The sequence below is a fragment of the Equus caballus genome, chromosome 1 (genome assembly GCF_041296265.1).
Source record: "Equus caballus isolate H_3958 breed thoroughbred chromosome 1, TB-T2T, whole genome shotgun sequence".
Lineage (NCBI taxonomy): Eukaryota > Metazoa > Chordata > Mammalia > Perissodactyla > Equidae > Equus > Equus caballus.
Window position 1 is genome coordinate 188760929 of NC_091684.1, and position 17244 is coordinate 188778172.

At 37.5% G+C, this 17244-nt stretch overlaps 1 protein-coding gene across 3 annotated transcripts; it reads left to right on the forward strand.

Moving 5' to 3' along the window:
* Positions 1-418: 418 nt before the first annotated feature.
* Positions 419-16741, forward strand: GEMIN2 (gem nuclear organelle associated protein 2). Of its 3 annotated transcripts, none has more exons than XM_005603448.4 (11): positions 419-607; positions 1009-1093; positions 3012-3101; positions 3351-3410; positions 3841-3954; positions 5664-5708; positions 6922-6990; positions 10829-10939; positions 12005-12105; positions 12709-12767; positions 16326-16741. In XM_005603448.4, the coding sequence occupies exons 1-10, from the start codon at positions 438-440 to the stop codon at positions 12740-12742; spliced, it is 879 nt and encodes a 292-aa protein (XP_005603505.1). In that variant the 5' UTR covers positions 419-437; the 3' UTR covers positions 12743-12767; positions 16326-16741. The 3 variants fall into 3 exon arrangements, with proteins under 3 accessions (XP_005603505.1, XP_014589675.1, XP_001493023.1); XM_014734189.3 differs by having other exon boundaries at positions 12005-12100; XM_001492973.7 differs by lacking the exon at positions 12005-12105 and having other exon boundaries at positions 420-607.
* The last annotated feature ends 503 nt before the right edge of the window (positions 16742-17244 follow it).

A 17244-nucleotide genomic window follows, 5' to 3' on the forward strand; every position in this document is an offset into this window, starting at 1 on the left:
CCTCATCCCTCTTTCGATGGATTTCCTCTCCTCCAAAACCGGGACAATGGCACCTACTTCAAAAGGTGGTTGCAAAAATTAAATGAGGAAATGTATGTAACATGTCTACAGGGAGTTAAAAAATTTAGAGCTCAATAAATGATCATTCAAAAAACATGTAAGGAGCCCTCACTACTACGGACGCAGAAAGGTTAACACCGCTCAGCTTTTCCCGGAGCCTTAGAAGAGAGACCAGAGGGTAACACGCACAAACGCTGCAGAACCGTTCCTGCCAGGAACTAAACTCGCAGGCTTCACGATACCGCCGGAGCCTTAATCTTGGAAGAAACAGCAGGTTTGCGCATGCGCAATAACGCCTCCGAAGCACGGCCTCTTGCTCAACTCCCGGTGCCAAAGGTGCCTCCTTGTGCGCCTGCGCCGTAACCTACACTCGGCGCATGCGCTGGGTGGGACTGGCCGGATTGAAAACCATGGCGTGGGTACCGGCCGAGTCTGCAGTGGAAGAGCTGATGCCCCGGCTGTTGCCGGTGGAGCCCTGTGACCTGACAGAAGGCTTCGATCCCTCCGTACCCCCGAGGACGCCTCAGGAATACTTGAGGCGGGTCCAGTGAGTGATGTGGCCCCGTGCATGTGGGCCGGTCGTCCTCCCTGCCCCTGGGCACAGCGCCCGTGCGCCCCTGTGTGTGATAAAGCGCCGCCTCTGTTCCCGTCCCTGGTCTCACGCCTGTTGGGGTCGGCTCGGGATCCCTCGATTACATCTTTACGTGGACGCGTTTCTATGATCTTAGTTCTATTAAACTTGTGATTACCCATGTCAAGATGTGTGCTCTTAGATTTCTTTGCTTTCAGTCCAGATAATTTCAGAAATAGATTGTTGAGTATCTCAATTGCAATTCTAAACTTTTTTTCTGATTTCATAATGAACTGTCGAAATGCATCGCTCGTTTTACTACACGTGAACAAGGCACGATAGTAATCACGTTTCTTGCGTTTATTCTTTATTTGTAGGATCGAAGCAGCTCAATGTCCAGATGTTGTGGTAGCTCAAATTGACCCAAAGAAGTTGAAAAGGAAGCAAAGTGTGAATGTTTCTGTGAGTTTTATTACCCGTCAGGGGATTCTTTTACCCCCACAAATTAAAAGATCAAGGTTCTTCCTATAGTGTCTGACAGTGTCAGCTGTGATGTAGGTAAGATTTGATTGCACTCGACGAAGTTAAACGTTTGCTTGTGCTTTTTCCCCCAAAAGGAAAGTTGGTATTTATGTCCTCAAAGAGGCTTTCAGTAACCCCAGCTTTGGCGGAGATTTGCTCATCATACTTTAGGGACATGATCCAATGCTAAAGAAGTCTTTAAATAGGTTACTTAGGCTATCCTTTATTTTTTTATTTTTTTTAATTTTTTTTTTAAAGATTTTTTATTTTATTCCTTTTTCTCCCCAAAGCCAGTGCATAGTTGTATATTCTTCGTTGTGGGTCCTTCTGGTTGTGGCATGTGGGATGCTGCCTCAGCGTGGCTCAATGAGCAGTGCCATGTCCGCGCCCAGGATTCGAACCAACGAAACACTGGACTGCCTGTAGCGGAGCGCGCGAACTTAACCACTCGGCCACGGGGCCAGCCCCTGGCTATCCTTTATTTTTAAGGAAACTTTCTCCAGCTCTTTATAATAATTTGACCAGTGTTTAATGTGTGGTTTGCATGTTCTGATTTGACTGGGTTTTGTTTTTAGAAACTCAAATATCTTACACTTTTCTAGCTACTTGCACACTGTGAACATTTTCACTCATTTATTTATCCAGCACATTTTTTTTATTAAGCATTTGGATTGTGCCAGGCACTGGGAATACAACAGAGGATGAGACAGAAAAAGTCCTTACCCTTGTAGGGTTTACATTCTCCAGAGGAAGACAGAGTAAACAAGTAAACAAATTAAATAATTACATATTGGGACTATTGCTGTGAAGACTAATAAATAACGGAGAACTGCTTTAGATAGAACAGTCACAGGTCTCTCTAAGGAGGTTCTATGTAACCTAAGGTCAAAGGAGAGTAACAGTTTTTAAATTGTGGTAAGTCCTTTTCCTTTTATGTTCTAAATCTGATGTTTATAATCATGAAATTTTAGTTTAGACACTATAATGTTTCGTGTAATTCCTTTTCAGAAGTTTTTAGTTGATGGAAGATGATGTCTTACATACCTACTTTGTGTGTGTGTGTGTGTGTGCGCGCGCACGCGCGCACGTGCATGCGCTGAGGAAGATTCCCCCTGAGCTAACATCTGGTGCCAATCTTTCTCTTTTTTTTTTTTTTGGCTTGAGGAAGATTCACCCTGAGCTAATATCTGTTCCAACCTTCCACTATTTTGTATGTGGGCCACTGCCACAGCATGGCTGATGAGTGGTGTAGGTCCACGCCCCTGATCCAAACCTGTAAACCTGGGCTGCCGAAGCAGAGCATGCAAACCCAACCCCTGGGCCACAGGGCCAGCCTCAATACCTAGCTTTTAAAAAGTGGCTACACTAAGTTTTACTTCAAGGCAGTATGTGATCAGTTGTGAACTATGTGCTGTTTTAGGAAGCGGAAGTAGCCTTGTAAAGTCAAGTGTCTTAAATTATTTGAGTACATTCTGCTCATACCCAAAATTATGTATTTGGGGTATATTTCTCTTTTTGTATCAAAGTGTTCTGCTATTATAGAAAGGTAGGACTAGGTTATATCCTCAGGGCTCATTTCATTTAGGTTTTTTGGGAACTCCAACTATAAACCGTTCCAGATTGCTCTTCTGAAGTCACTATAAAAGATCTTCTCCTAATGTTTTGAACTCAGACATAAATAATGAAGTGAGATGCCTACTTTTTTACATCTGCAAAAAGTACACTATCTTTCTTGTCTAGTCTTAATCGTTTCCTTTATTATTCACTCTTCATCTTGATTCTGCTTTTACTTTGCAGAGGCGTGAGATTCTAGTTCTAACACTAGCATTGATTCTGACATTTGTGAACTGGTCTCTAGCTTTCAGGATGCCAGCCTGCTCCTGAGGGCTATTCCCCCACACTTCAGTGGCAGCAGCAGCAGGTGGCACAGTTTTCAACTGTTCGACAGGTAAGTGTACTGTAATCATTTAATTAAATTAGACCCCCCCCCTCAGATTTATTACTGTTCCTGAGACTGTGCTTGGAAAAGTAAGATGATTCTGAAATATAAAGCTTAGCATATTTTTAATCAATGATCAAATTATTATAATCATTAGACATAATAGTTTGAAACATATTTTCCAAGTTTTAGGATTGATTGTTGTCTTTTCGTTTACCACTTCTCTGAAGATTACTTGTGTAACTTTTCTTCCTTTAGAGTGTGAACAGACATAGAAGCCACTGGAAATCGCAACAGCTGGATAGTAACGTGACCATGGTATGTAAGTTTCTCTGTTGAAGTTGTCCGGTTTGATTTCTCCTGAGGTCTCTCTGGCTTTCAGGTGGCCGTCTGCTCGCTGTGTCCTTATGTGCTCTTTCATTCTGCACACGCATCCCTATTGTCTCTTTCTATGTCCAGATTTCCTCTTATAAGGACACCAGTCAGATTGGGTTAGGGCCGCGCTAACAGCCTCATTTTAACTTCATCATCTCTGTAGAGGCCTTTTTTCCAAATTCAGTCACATTCTAAGGTACTGGAGTTTAGGACTTCGACATAGGAATTTGCAGGGGGGCACAATTGAGCCCATAACAGGCACCATATCTTTGTTTTGAGGTGATGGGAATAGGGAGGAATCCTCACTTCTTTTTTCACTTTTCAGTATAAAAAAAATACATAGAAATATGTAAATTTATTTTTTTTCTTTTAGCCAAAATCTGAAGATGAAGAAGGCTGGAAAAAATTTTGTCTGGGTGAAAGGTTGTGTGCTGAAGGGGCTGTTGGACCAGCTGCAAGTGAGAGTCCTGGAATCGACTATGTACAAGTAGGTGATATGTGGTTAAACAAATCGAAAAGGGTTCTAATTTTGGTGTGTCATTTAGTATAAAGACTCAGCAAACGGCAGCCTCAGCCAAGTCCAGTCTGCAGCCTGTTTTAGCCCATGAGCTAAAAGTGCTTTTTATGTTTTTAAACAAACAAGTAATATATGACCAAGGCAGTGTGTGGACTGTAAAGCCTAAAATATTTACTGTCTAGCTTTTTACAGAGAATGTTTGCCAACCTCTGACTTATTTTATTGGCTCTTTAACTTAAAACTTGGCAGCCCAGTTTCTAAAACAATGTAATGTGAGTTTTTTAGGTTGGCTTCATATCTCTTATGTTTTAGTTATGTAATAATTTTGTGAGTTAGATAGGATTCTGTTTTTTTTAGTGATTAGGCATGGGTCAAACAGTGAGTTATAAGTAATCAAGGAAAGAAAGGAAAACATATGATAACAATTAGGTGCTTAAAAATGCTCAGTAAATTGCATATTCTGGAGATGGAATGTTGAGGGTATCTTTCAGTTTCACTTGGCTTTATTTTCATCGTAAATTACATGGCCAGCTGCTGCTTGTCCTTCAGGATTCACCCGCCCTCAAGATTGCAGGTGTTCCTGTGAGCCCACTGCCTATGTCCACATTACCACTGACTCCCCGTACTGCATCGTCTGTTCTGTTCAATAGACATTTATTGCTTGCTGTGTGGTACACGGTGTGTTTTTCCCATTTAAAACAAATTTATCCCAAAAATGTAAAAGCTCTAAAAATCAATAAAAAGACCAAGAACCCAAAAGGAAAAACAGGCAAAAGATATAAATAGACATCTCACAGAAAGAAAATACAAATTGTTATGTGAGAAGATCCCCAAACCCACTTGTAGTGGAAATGTAACTTATAACTCCACTGAGCTGTGATCATTCAGGTAACGTTGGCAAAGAAACTTTGATATACTGTGTTGACAGGCCCTCTTACACATGGTGATGGGAGTGTAAACAGATTCAGATCTCTAAGTGAGCTAATTCAGCAGTTTCTTATACAACCTGTTGTTCTTTTGGATAATATCCCTAGTATATGTTACATTTCAAAATGTGTTTTAATTTGACAAAGAATTAAAATTTATTTATTTAGCTTGTTATTACAAAATATATATAAAGTAAATATACAAGTAAAATACACCATATGAAAGAATCATTTAAGGACACAAGAGTTTAATGCATATCCTCTTCAGTTTCTCTCATCTCGGTGCTGTTTTCATAATCAAGGCTCTCAGCATTAAACTCCAAAGTACTGTTTTTAATTGAATCAGATTAGGTTTGAAAGAAAATCATTCTAATTCAAGTTCCCTTAATTCCTGAAATGTTGGCTTTAGCTGAAGATTTTGAAAAAGTTGTTAGTATCATAGTATCATTTTTTAAATGTGTCAATAGTATCAATAGTGTAGTATCGTTTTTTCAAATGTCATACTTTAACATTTTAATTACTAAAATCATTCTTTATTTTTAAATTTGCATGTTCAGATTTCAAGACATTATTTTCTTGGGCATTACCAACATAATAGTTTATGGAATATTTGATTGTAATGGGCAATGAAGGAATTTTCTTTTATCCATGGTTTGTTTTTAAATAACCGTGTGGTGAGAAATTTACCAGTTTAAAAAAATGAAACCCCCTTATAATATCATTTAGTAAATTTCAGTCTCATTTTTCTTTCAGATTGGTTTTCCTCCTTTGCTTAGTATTGTTAGCAGAATGAATCAGGTAAAATCCATCTAATAATAAGGATATATATATATATATATATGCATTCTTTTGTTTGCAGCGTGTGTGAAAGTATTTGAATACATTTACTGAATACTTAACAGTATGTAAGACCCCTTCTTAAACTCTCTAACAGTTCTTATTTAATCCTCAGCACAACTCTAAGTGGGGAGTTGTTGTTAATATCCATTTTTTTAATACATGAGGAAACAAAATAGCAGGTTAAATGCCTTGCAGGTGGTTTTTCAGCACATTTTAATGGCGGCAGTGGGATTTGGTCCTAGCTTGATCTAATTCCAGAACTCATGCTCTCAGTCATGGTGCGAACTATTCAGTTGTGTGCATTTCAGTTAGAAGTCTTAGGTTCTGGGGTTTGAGGTAAATACTGAGATGAGATTGCTATTTCCAGTTCCAGATGTCCTACACACTCAATTAAGGATGAAATACATAATTTCTTGGATCAAAGGGGAAAATATGCACTTTGATTCTTCAGTCTTTTAGGACTAGGAGCTCTGTGATCCATTTAAAGAGCAAATGAAACTTTGTTTCGCCTTCACATGGCGTCTGGTACCCTTGGAAGATCAGGTTTTTTTAAGGGTCATCCTCGGTTGTAAATCATATACTGGCTGACAGTTTCACTTACTTGTAAATCATATACTGGCTGACAGTTTCACTTACTTGATCATTTGCATGAAGATACTGTATTAGTCATACTAAATTCAATGAGAGCGATTTTTCTAAGTGTCCGACTCTATTTGAGTAAGCCAGAGAATATTTTCAACAGTTTGATAAATTCTATCTGTAATATCTTTAAAACAGATCTTTCTCTAGCTAACTTTCTTTTTAGATTTGTACTTTGATTTAATGAAAATAATCTGAAGGTATTTACACAACGATTTTTTTTAAGAGCACATGGAATTTTTCAAGTAGTTACAAACTAAGTTAGTCGTTACAAACTAAATCCTGGAATTTACACCAAGGTATTGATACTTGACAATATATAAGAATATTTGTCTAAAAAGCCTCCTCTCACTGAGAGAGAGCCATCTAATCAAATTACTAAATAGGGTAACAATTTTCTCTGGAAATCTAAAGAATGGGGCCATTTTAAACATCAGAGTTGCTTTCTAACTAAATTTAATGAAACTTATGTTGAACTTGTCAATTTTTTATTACTAATACAATTCTTCCATCTCCTTCCCCGTTTTTTTAGGCAACAGTAACTAGTGTCTTGGAATATCTGAGTAATTGGTTTGGAGAAAGAGACTTTACTCCAGAATTGGTAGTATTGCATCTTTTTGTTTTCATAATACAAAATTATATATACACTTATCTATGAGATATGACTCTACTGTGTTTATATATATGTATTATACGTGTATGTATAACTATGTACGTAATGCAAACAATGCTTGTTTGCAGGGAAATAAGGAATTTCCACTAGAATGTAAATCAGCATACTACTTCCTTCATTGAGAAAGTCTTGCTTTGGGAAGAAATGTCAATTGTATCCTGGGTGAAGCTGCTTATCACTGCAGACCAGTAACAAACAGGTCACAGACTGGCAACCAGTCTGCAGACCCCTTTTTGAGTAGCACTGGCTTAAAGAAATTTGAAATGCATTTTCTAAAGTGGCCTTGAAATCGAGTCCACAAAAAAATGCAGAAATAATAGCAAGCACTCTGTGCCAGGCATCATTGTAAGGACTCTGTGTACAATAACTCTTTGAATCCTCCAATAACCCGTGAGCTCTTACTTCCACTTTACAAGTAAGGAAAGTGGAGCACATAGGGATTCAGTGACTTGCTGACGGTCACAGGAGTCCTAACTGGCAGAACTGAGACTCACGCCAGGCCCTCAGGCTCTGCTCTGAACAGCTGTGCTGCACTGCCCCTCTATTTTATTGCTTTATGTTCACAGCTCATTTTCACCTTCAAAACTGGGTAAATTTGGTGGGCGTTATGTAAATGAATTACCTGCTTAGGCCCCTAAGAATAAATTTTATCATCCTTTGAAGTTAGATTTAATTTTTAGAAACAAATATTTTTCACAGTTGAGGATATTTGCAAGAGTGTATCTGAGCTTCCAAAGCTCCCTGTCAAAGCATCTGAGGTAACCTTTGCTCTCTAGAAGCTTATACTGCAGTGTTCGCAGTACAGTGCATGAGTTTCCCAGCCTGCCCTGCAGCCAGGTGGCTTAGCTAAGTCTCTTCATAAGTATAGTGACCATATTCTTCATCACTAGATTTTCATTTTTGATTGTTATATGTTCATTCTTTTAAATCTCTACTGTATAACGTACTTTTTAAGGGGAAAAAATTCATGTTTAAAATCACTGTTTCTGATTCAGTGGTCATACCTGTCTTTTACATAGTTGTAATTAATGTATATATTCTGACTTTTTAAGCTCACATTTCGTATATATATTCCTATATGATAATGTAATTTACATAATTGCCATTGTCTTAATGTCTCATGGTTCACTTTGATTCTCTCATTATTGACCGTTTGGGTTCTTCCTTATGTTTTACAGTCACGACTAAATTATAAACATTTATGCTAATTTCTTTTTTATTAATTTCCTAGGATATTTCTAGAATAGAATTATTGGATCAAGGTTTTATAAGCCTTTGTTACATTCTGCCAGATTGCTTTCCAGAAGAAATTAACCAGCTTATAATGCTGTCAGCAATGGATTCTTAATTTCTCTTTCCTACAACCCTACTTTAAGTTGAATCATATGGAATTGCCATTTTTGTAGGGTAAAAACATTTGATTATCAGCAGTTCCATATGGTTCAATCTAATATTTCATAATTTGTTTTTGTTTTTGTTTTTCAAATTTAGTGAATTTATAGCAGTACTTCAAAGTAAATGTAATTTGCATTTCTTTTGGTGTCAGTAAAACAGTATTTTTTCCATGCATTAGCATATTCACTACACCTTCAATAGATAACTTTATTCATATTCTTAGGCTGCTTGTTCATAGGAATCTAGATGTTGAACTTTAAATTCTGTATCAGTTCTTTCTGTCTGATAGTGACCTTTTATCAGTATTATTTATCTTACCTGTTTTCCTTCTCTTTTTTTAATCTTCATTTTTTCTTCCTTGTAAGATTTTTTTGGATTTTTTTTTTTAACTTCTAAAGATTACTTACTCAAGGAGGTGATAAGTTTGACTTTTCCTGTTAATTAGTGGAAGCATATTACCAAAAAGTAGCTGTATTTGCTAGAGGAACCATTAAAGTGTTTCACTGACAACTGATGCGCTCCATTTTAACCTGATTAATCCTTTGAGTCTTATTTTGAGTATTCTGTGTCTTAAATCAACAGTATTTAATTCCTCTAACCAAATAACTGTACTATCAGAACTTAGTACTGAGAATATCGGTGTTTAAAGTAAAAACCTGTGTCACAGGAAGTAAGTTTGTCATAAACCAGCAAAAGGAGAAAGGGTCCCTGTTTTTTCTTATTTCTTTACTTGAGATTACTTATCTAATATTTTTTTGAGAAATACAGCTTTATTTTGTCATCCAAGTGTGACACTGTTAAGGAAGGTTTTCAGCTGTTTGGGTTTTCTTTTTATTTTTAGTATTGTCACATTGTACTTGTTGAGTTTGTGAAACGGAACCTTTAATCAGTAAAGGTTTCAGCTCCTTCTAAGTGTAGGGGCTATTTGCATGCCTAAATGCCAGCTTTATATAGGAAATGTATCCCTCAAAATTTGAGTCAAGTTTAGATTTATAATAGCTTTCTTAATGTAGAAGAGAATTCTGCTCACTGGTTGTAAAAGAAATCTGGATGTGAATCTTTTTAAGAAAAAGTCATATTGATTTTATATTCTTCAGGATTCCCTAAAGTGATATGTTGCTCAGATAAACTCAGTCATATACACTGCTGGTGGAAATATAATTTGATATAACCTTTCTGGGGTACAATTAGCGATTATATCTCAGAAATTTTTATGAGCATATATACCTTTTGATACTACCATTTCATTTCTAGGAATTTAACACAAGAAATCAGAGTGCTCTACAACTTATTTTCAAAGATATTTATCACAGTATTTTTTATATAACAGCAGCAAATTAAACATCCTAAGTGCTTAACAATAGGAAATTGGTTAAGTAAATTATGGTGCATCCATGGAACATTCATTCCACAAATATTTTAATTAAGCTATTGTGTCCCAACTCTAGACTGAGTTCTAAGGGTGTATTATCTATCTTTACACTCTCAGCGTTTGGGGAATGAAAGAATAAACTAGCAGTGACAGGAAAGTGTGTTAAGTGCTTGGTTTAAAAGTATTTATATAAGTGCCTTGTTGAGACTAATAACAGCTCCTTGTTAATCCCATTGAAAAACACGGGAAATGTTTATTTTGTATTGCAAGTAAAAAAGGTGGCTACCAAATGGTATTACTACATTATTAACATTATTGCAATGATGGAACTGTGTTTTTAAAAGGGGTACCTATACATAGGAAAAAGATAAACATTTTAAAACTTAGCAGAAATTTTATCCGGGTGGTGAGATTTTAGGTTTCTTTTTTCCTTTGCACGTTTTGTATTCTTCGGTTTTTCTGCGTTGAATATGTATTCCTTTTGTAATTAAAAAGAAAAACCAATTTTGAAAGGGAATGGGGATAAATTTAGCTTGCCATGATATTTATAGAAGTATCAAAACATTATTTCATCTAGAGCATAGTTCCTACATATAGACTCGGGACAAAGTTATAAAATTATAAAATGACTTGTCTATCTGTCTATAAAGGGCAAAGAAGAAAATGTTTCTTAACTTTTGATAGGATTTTTACCCAGCTTAATGTAGTTTTCTACCTATGAATTAGGATTTCAGCTGTAGTACGAATCTCTGAAACAGTCTCTTTGGGGGTAAGGATATTTTGAAGGGTCTAATATTATGTGTCTATAGTTAGAAGATACAAAAGCTGTCACCTGGCTGGCTAGATGACCCTTTGCTGTCCATGTCCAAACAATACAGTTAAATGTTCCATGAGTTTGTTCATAGCAAATAACCAGACACAACATTGGACATTTTTTAAAATAAGTTAAACTTATGGTGCAGTATTTGCCTACTTACTACTTTTTAAAATTCTATTTAGGGAAGATGGCTTTATGCTTTATTGGCTTGTCTTGAAAAACCTTTATTACCTGAGGCTCATTCACTGATTCGGCAGCTTGCAAGAAGGTGCTCTGAAGTGAGGCTCTTGGTGGTAAGTTACAGCTTACTGTTTCAAGTTAAAAGCACTCACCAGTTTATGTGGTGATAAAGAAGGATTCCAATGAAATGGGACAACGTGTAATATTTTATTAGCTGGGATTCGATTTAGCCACATAATAGAAAAGCCCAAAATAACAATAGTTTAAATAAAATGGAAATGTTTTTGTCTTATAAAGGAAGTCTGACGTAGGCAGATCAGATCTCAGGTGGCAGTGTCCAGGCCTTGAGCTCTGCCACACGTGGCTTCCGTGCTCCAGCTCACCCCGTGATCCAAGATGGCTGCTGGAGCTTTGGCCATTATGTCTCACTACAGGAAGCTGAAAAGAAGACGAGAAAAAGGTCATCCCCTCTAAGGAGCCTTCCCAGAGGTTCCACAAGCACATCTTTGTGGCTCATTGGCCAGAAGTTAGTTGCATGGCCATAAGGAGCTATAGGAAATGTTTACTTTTAGCTGGGTGGCAGTGTGCCTAGCTAAGACTGAGCTTCATTTGCTAAATAGTAAGGGGAGATGAGAAGCTCAAGTGGGCAGCTAACATGCCGGCACAATGATTGTTTTGAACTTATCCAGTCAGACCCTTCCTCTGCCTCATGCCTGCAGCATCACGATATAAATTAATTTGATGCCAGGTTAAGCCACTTCTGAGTTTTTTTCTTTCATCCCTCCTTTCTCCTCCATAAAATGTATATTTGCTCTCCATTGACTACTCCAGAATATTTTCATTAAACATCCATGATATGGCCGAAACTTATCTGGCCTGTACCTCAAGCAAGATGTACTTGCTGCTCACTAAATATTCCCCAACCTTTGTTCCTCGACTGTCTTCCCTCTCCGGAAGTGCCTTTTCACTCCCTTCCCATCTGCATCTAAATACCATTTACTTTTCACAATCTGACTCATATTCTGCCACTTTCAAGGATACTTTCCCTTGTCCTAAAAACTGAAAAGAACCTCTCCATCCTCAGTTTTCCCAGTATACTTTGTATCTTTTCTGTGGGACTTGACACATTTTTCCTCTCATTAAACCTAATATGGATATTTCATCTTCTCTACTGTTAGCCGGTGATGTGTTTTGTTCAACTTTGTTCCCTACCGTGCTGGGCATGTAGAAGGATTGAATACACTAACATCATGGAAGCCTGTCCCGAGTTTGAAGTAATGTATGACATATCTGTTATAACATTCCTCAATAGATTATTCTATTCCTCACAACGCATAAAAATAAATTTCATACTCTGTAAGACTACTTTCTATGTGTCTTAGAGCTGTTATTTTAACAAATATTTAAAGTGAACTTTATAAAATGTCTAGTTCAGGAACAGCCTCCGTCATAATTCAGAACCCTAATGTGGAATATTTTCTGGTCTGTCTATGCTGGAAGCCAGGATTTCAGTCCGTCTCAAATAAGTTCTTTAAAATATTTCTCTATAATGTTTTTTGTTACTGTCCAGTTAGGACCTGGGCTTTTTTCGCTCCTCTGCTTGGAACCAGGCAGTATCTCCCTCCCAAGTCGTCCTCCTTAGAACCCTCAACTCATCTGTTCCCTGTTCAGGACCTTGCTTTAAAAGATGCTCTCAGGTGTTGCTCAAAGGACCATTAACTCTACACTTTTCCCCTTTTTGCTTTGAGGTTATCTGTTTCCCTGTGATTATTACTATCATCTGATAAAATTTTCATGTTTTGCATCTTAAAAGGAAATTTGTTTCAAAAATATTAGGGGAGAAGAGACTACATTTTAAAGTTTCTTTCTTTCTTTTTTTTAGGACAGCAAAGATGATGAGAGGGTTCCTGCTTTGAATTTATTAATCTGCTTGGTGAGCAGGTCAGTAAGCTTTGGCTCCTGGCTTTATAATAGGGTTATTAGTGATGGTGCAGAGTACTGTTTCCACTTTACAGCAGAGGAAATTGAGGTGTGAGGAAACAGTAGTATGTGTCACAGTTCCCTTTGTTTCTAGTTTTTCTCTATAAATAGTGCAGCATTGAAGATCCTTATACCTACAGCTCTATTATTTCCTAAGGGTCAATTCCTAGAAGCAAGTTAAAGGGCATGCATGCGCTTTAAAACAGATATTTATTGCCAGTGTGCCTTCCAGAAAGCTCATACCATTCTGTGTTCCCTCTAACGTGTCAGCAAGAGTGCCCATCTCCTGTTCAACACGGGGCACTTGCAGTTGATATAAATATTTCCATTCTAATAATAAAAGATACAAATTATTTTTATTTGCACTTATTTGGTTACCAGCAAGGGTAGAACATGTTTCATTTTATTGAATTGTATTTTTTTTTTAAATTTCCTGTGTCTTTTGTTCATTTTCAGTATGGGCTTATTTTTATTTAGGATGTGTTCGATTTCATTTCTTGAAATTCCACCTGGAAGTTAGTTGAAAACTTTTTCATATTCTGAATGCTTGTGCGTGAGTGTGTGTATATACATACTTATACATATACACACACCTGTTTATTTTAGGACATATATTTATTTTAGGTCTCTTTCTGGAGTTGATACTTTTGTTCATTGGTCAGTGTTGTTATTCCAATGCCAATACCTTTTTAAAGCTTTATGATATATTTAAATATTGGGAAGGCAAATAATCCTGTGTCCATTTGTCCTTCCCCCAAACAAGATACTTTTTGAGAATACATCCACATTCAACACGGAGTTTCTTGATCTACAATAATTATGCTGCTGATGACAATTAACACTTAGTGGGCATTCATGCCAAGCATTTTCTTAGTGCTTTGTACTAGGAACTCATCGAATCCTTAGAAGGTGGGTACTATAATCAGTTTACAGACGAGGAAACCATGGCAGAGAGAGGTTAAAGAGCTTTGCTACCATCACAAAGCTAGTAAATGGCAGAGCTGGGATCCAAACCCAGACAGCTGTACTCCAGAGCTAAGCTCTTAACTGTCGCAAAGTTAGTACCTGCCTCATCTGCTGGTAGTAGGATTAAATGAGAGGGTGCAGCGTGGCCCTGAGCACTGTGTTGTACTGGATCTCTACTCCTTACAACAACGCAGGCGCTTCTTACTTCCTTTTATAGATGAAGACACAGGTTCAGTAAGCTAGTACTTAATAGAACCAGAGACTTAAACATATCATCTGACTGGTAGTCCTCTGATAGTTTATAATATTATGCAGTTGTGAGAGAAGAAATATCCAAATGTATTGGTCATTTATTTTTCCTGAAAGTTAAATAAAAATGGTAAAAATTCTAGGCTAGAAAAGTTTCTGAGACTATAGGCTTCGCTTGGGAAAACTTACAGAAGATTATAGTAAGTTTAAAGTAAAGATAACATAGGCCTTGACTCTCTCTTGCAGCAGCTTCAATGTAAGTATCAGGTGTTGTTTTAAGTCTCGTGTTTTTTATTGTTGGTTTTGCTTATTTTGGTAGCTTTAAGGCATAACTGCTAATTGATAGAAATACCTACTCAAATGAGTGGAAACCCATTCACACTGGATCCAATAGTTATATGTCAGCCACCTTCATTATTTTTACCATTGATAATTTTTTTAAGCTGCTTCTTATGGAGATTTTCAAACACATAGAAATGTAGTAGGATAAACCCCCTAGACCAATCCATCCCCCAGGCTCAACAATTGTTAGCTCTTCACCAGGATATTTCATTTATCCCATCTTTTTTGTCAGTATATTTTGAACAAATCTCAGACTTATCATTTCTCCTGTCTCAGTATATCTAAGTGATAAGGACTTTTTTAAAAAACATGACTGCGATACTGTATCACACCTAACAAATTTAATAACTCCACATTATCATCTGATGTCCAGTCCATGTTTCATATTCCCTAATTGTCGCAAAAATCTCTTTTTACATTTGAATTGCTCCAGTGGGGATCAGAGTAAGATGCGCTCACTGCGTTTGTTTGAAGTCTCTTAAGTCTCTCCATCAACCCCCGAGGTTTTTTCTTTGCCATTTATTTGTTGAAGAAACTGGGTCCTTTGACTTGTAAGATTTCCCACATTGTGGTTTTGACAACTGTATCTTCATAGTGGTATTTAACATGTTTATGTGTCCCCCGTATTTTCTGTGAACTGGTAGGTAGGTCTGAAAGCTTGGTTATATATAGCATTTCTTGTTTGTTTGACGAGATTCCGTGGGTGCTGTTGTGTCGCATCAGGAGGCACACAGCGTCCAGCTGTCCCACTGTCAGTGGTGACGAAGCTGATCACCGCGTCAGGTGAAGGGCGGTTGCACGCAGGGTTCTTTCTGCTGGTTGAATTGTTGCATCTCCGGCCGGTTGGAGCCCTGCGGGTGAAGTCCTGTGCTTTCCGTTACATAACCCTGGTGGTCTTATCTAGCTTTCCTACTTGCTGGGCTACCAGGATGAATCAAAGGTATCTGGGACCTTCCTGGCTCCGGATCTGGAATCAGTCTTTTCTCCCAGGAGTGCTGGTTCCTCTTTTAAAGTAGAAAATGGTATTTAGACTCCACAGTGTGGGCATTAGGGAAGCCGGTTTGTATTGGGTTGGTCACTGCACCTAGGCCTTTTCAGGGAACATAGCTAGGCAGTATGTATTTTTTAGAAAGAGAAAAATAAATTTGTATGTTCAAACTGATATTTCAGTTCTAATTTAAGATTACGTGATTTTCTCTAATGATATGTTTCTTTTCTCCTGTGATGAACATTCTGGTTTCTAACAACATTAACATAATTATTGGCTGTCTCCTACAATGTGCACATAATTGTTTCAGAATAGCAATACTAACGGTGTTACTGATAGAAAGCCATTGAAATCAGTTTAAGAATTCTTTGCAGTTCTTTTTGTCTCTGGTATATCTCACTGGGGACATATATCAGAATTCGTGTTTAAGATCACTTGAAATTATTCTCCTCTGTGTGGTTATGCTACCAACCTGATATATGAGAAGATTCATTTGGTGGAGTTCGATTAGTGATTTTCTCTTTTACTTATTCTCGTTTTATAAATACATAAAATATTTACATTGTTCCAAAGTTATTATAATTTTAGAATCCATCTTTATCCTCTAGCCTCTTTCCTCCCTTCTGTAGTTATCCATTTTATTATTAATTTTTGATTTTCCTTGCAGTCATTATTTCTTTTTAAAAGTGTAAGCAAATATATGTAAATATATCTGCATCCCAACACGTGCTCACGAAAGGCAGCGTCTTAAACTTGCGGTCTTCTACCTTGTTCTTTTCACTCCATAAATCCAGGAAATCGCACGGGAGCAGTGTCGATATTTTCCTCATTCCTTCTTTAGGAAAGCCTCTTAGTCCTCCACTGGGTAGATGTGCTGTGGTTTCTCCAGCCAGTCCACATATTGATGGACGTTTGGGTTGTTTGTGGTCTTTTGCTATTACAAGTAGTGCTGCAATTGCTATTTTTTTTACCAGGTATTTTGACCAGCGTGATTTAGCTGATGAGCCATCTTGATGTCGCTGATCCCTCGGGGCTGGAAGGGACTCGTGATGAAGGCAGCCTGGTGTGAGGGAGCGCAGCGCCTCTTCAAGTGCAGATTGCATCTCGGCTTCAGCGCTGCGCCCCGGGCTCCTCTTAACCTGTGCGCCTCCGGTTGATATCCAGAAGATAGATGGTATTGATTTCAGTATCTGAAGTATCTTTGGAAAATCCCACCCAGTTTTTGATGAACAGTTTAAACAGTTTTCTGTAATCACATGCTTTTAAAACAAATTTTGTGTCATTTATTGGTGAAGCATCCTTCACAGAAACTCTATGATGACGTTTTACAGAGGCCCTTGGTGCTGTGTCATTGTTATTTACATATATACATAAAAAATTTTATTGAAAATATGGTTTGCTCACTAAAATTTTGTTTCACTCTTGAACAAAAAACAATGGATAAATGTCCTTAGTATTAGAATTAAGATAATCTAGATTAAATGGCAAATGTGTTCATAGTCAGCAACAAAATTAATCAGATGTTTTCCGTTTAAGCTCAATAGTTTTATTTTTAAATGCTTTATTGTACAAGCAAAATTTTTTCTTTACAAATCTTTTTTTTTGAGGGAGGTTAGCCCTGAGCTAACATCCACCGCCAGTCCTCCTCTGTTTTGCTGACGAAGACTGGCCCTGAGCTAACATCCGTGCCCATCTTCCTCTGCTTTATATGTGGGACGCCTGCCACAGCATGGCCTAAGTGGTACATAGGTCCACACCCGGGATCCGAACCTGCAAACCCCAGGCCACCAAAGTGGAGCATGCAAACTTAACCGCTACAACACTGGGCTGGCCCTACAAATCATTTTTAATAATACCCTAACAGGTCAACTGTTTTAATTTTTCTGACATATC

Excerpts from the sequence above, each read along its gene's own strand:
- GEMIN2 (XM_014734189.3), top strand. The coding sequence starts at position 438 with ATGCGCTGGGTGGGACTGGCCGGATTGAAAACCATGGCGTGGGTACCG. Across the intron at positions 5,709-6,921 it reads TTGTTAGCAGAATGAATCAG|GCAACAGTAACTAGTGTCTT; the intron begins GTAAAATCCATC and ends CCGTTTTTTTAG. Across the intron at positions 12,101-12,708 it reads AAGCCTGTCCCGAGTTTGAA|GACAGCAAAGATGATGAGAG; the intron begins GTAATGTATGAC and ends TCTTTTTTTTAG.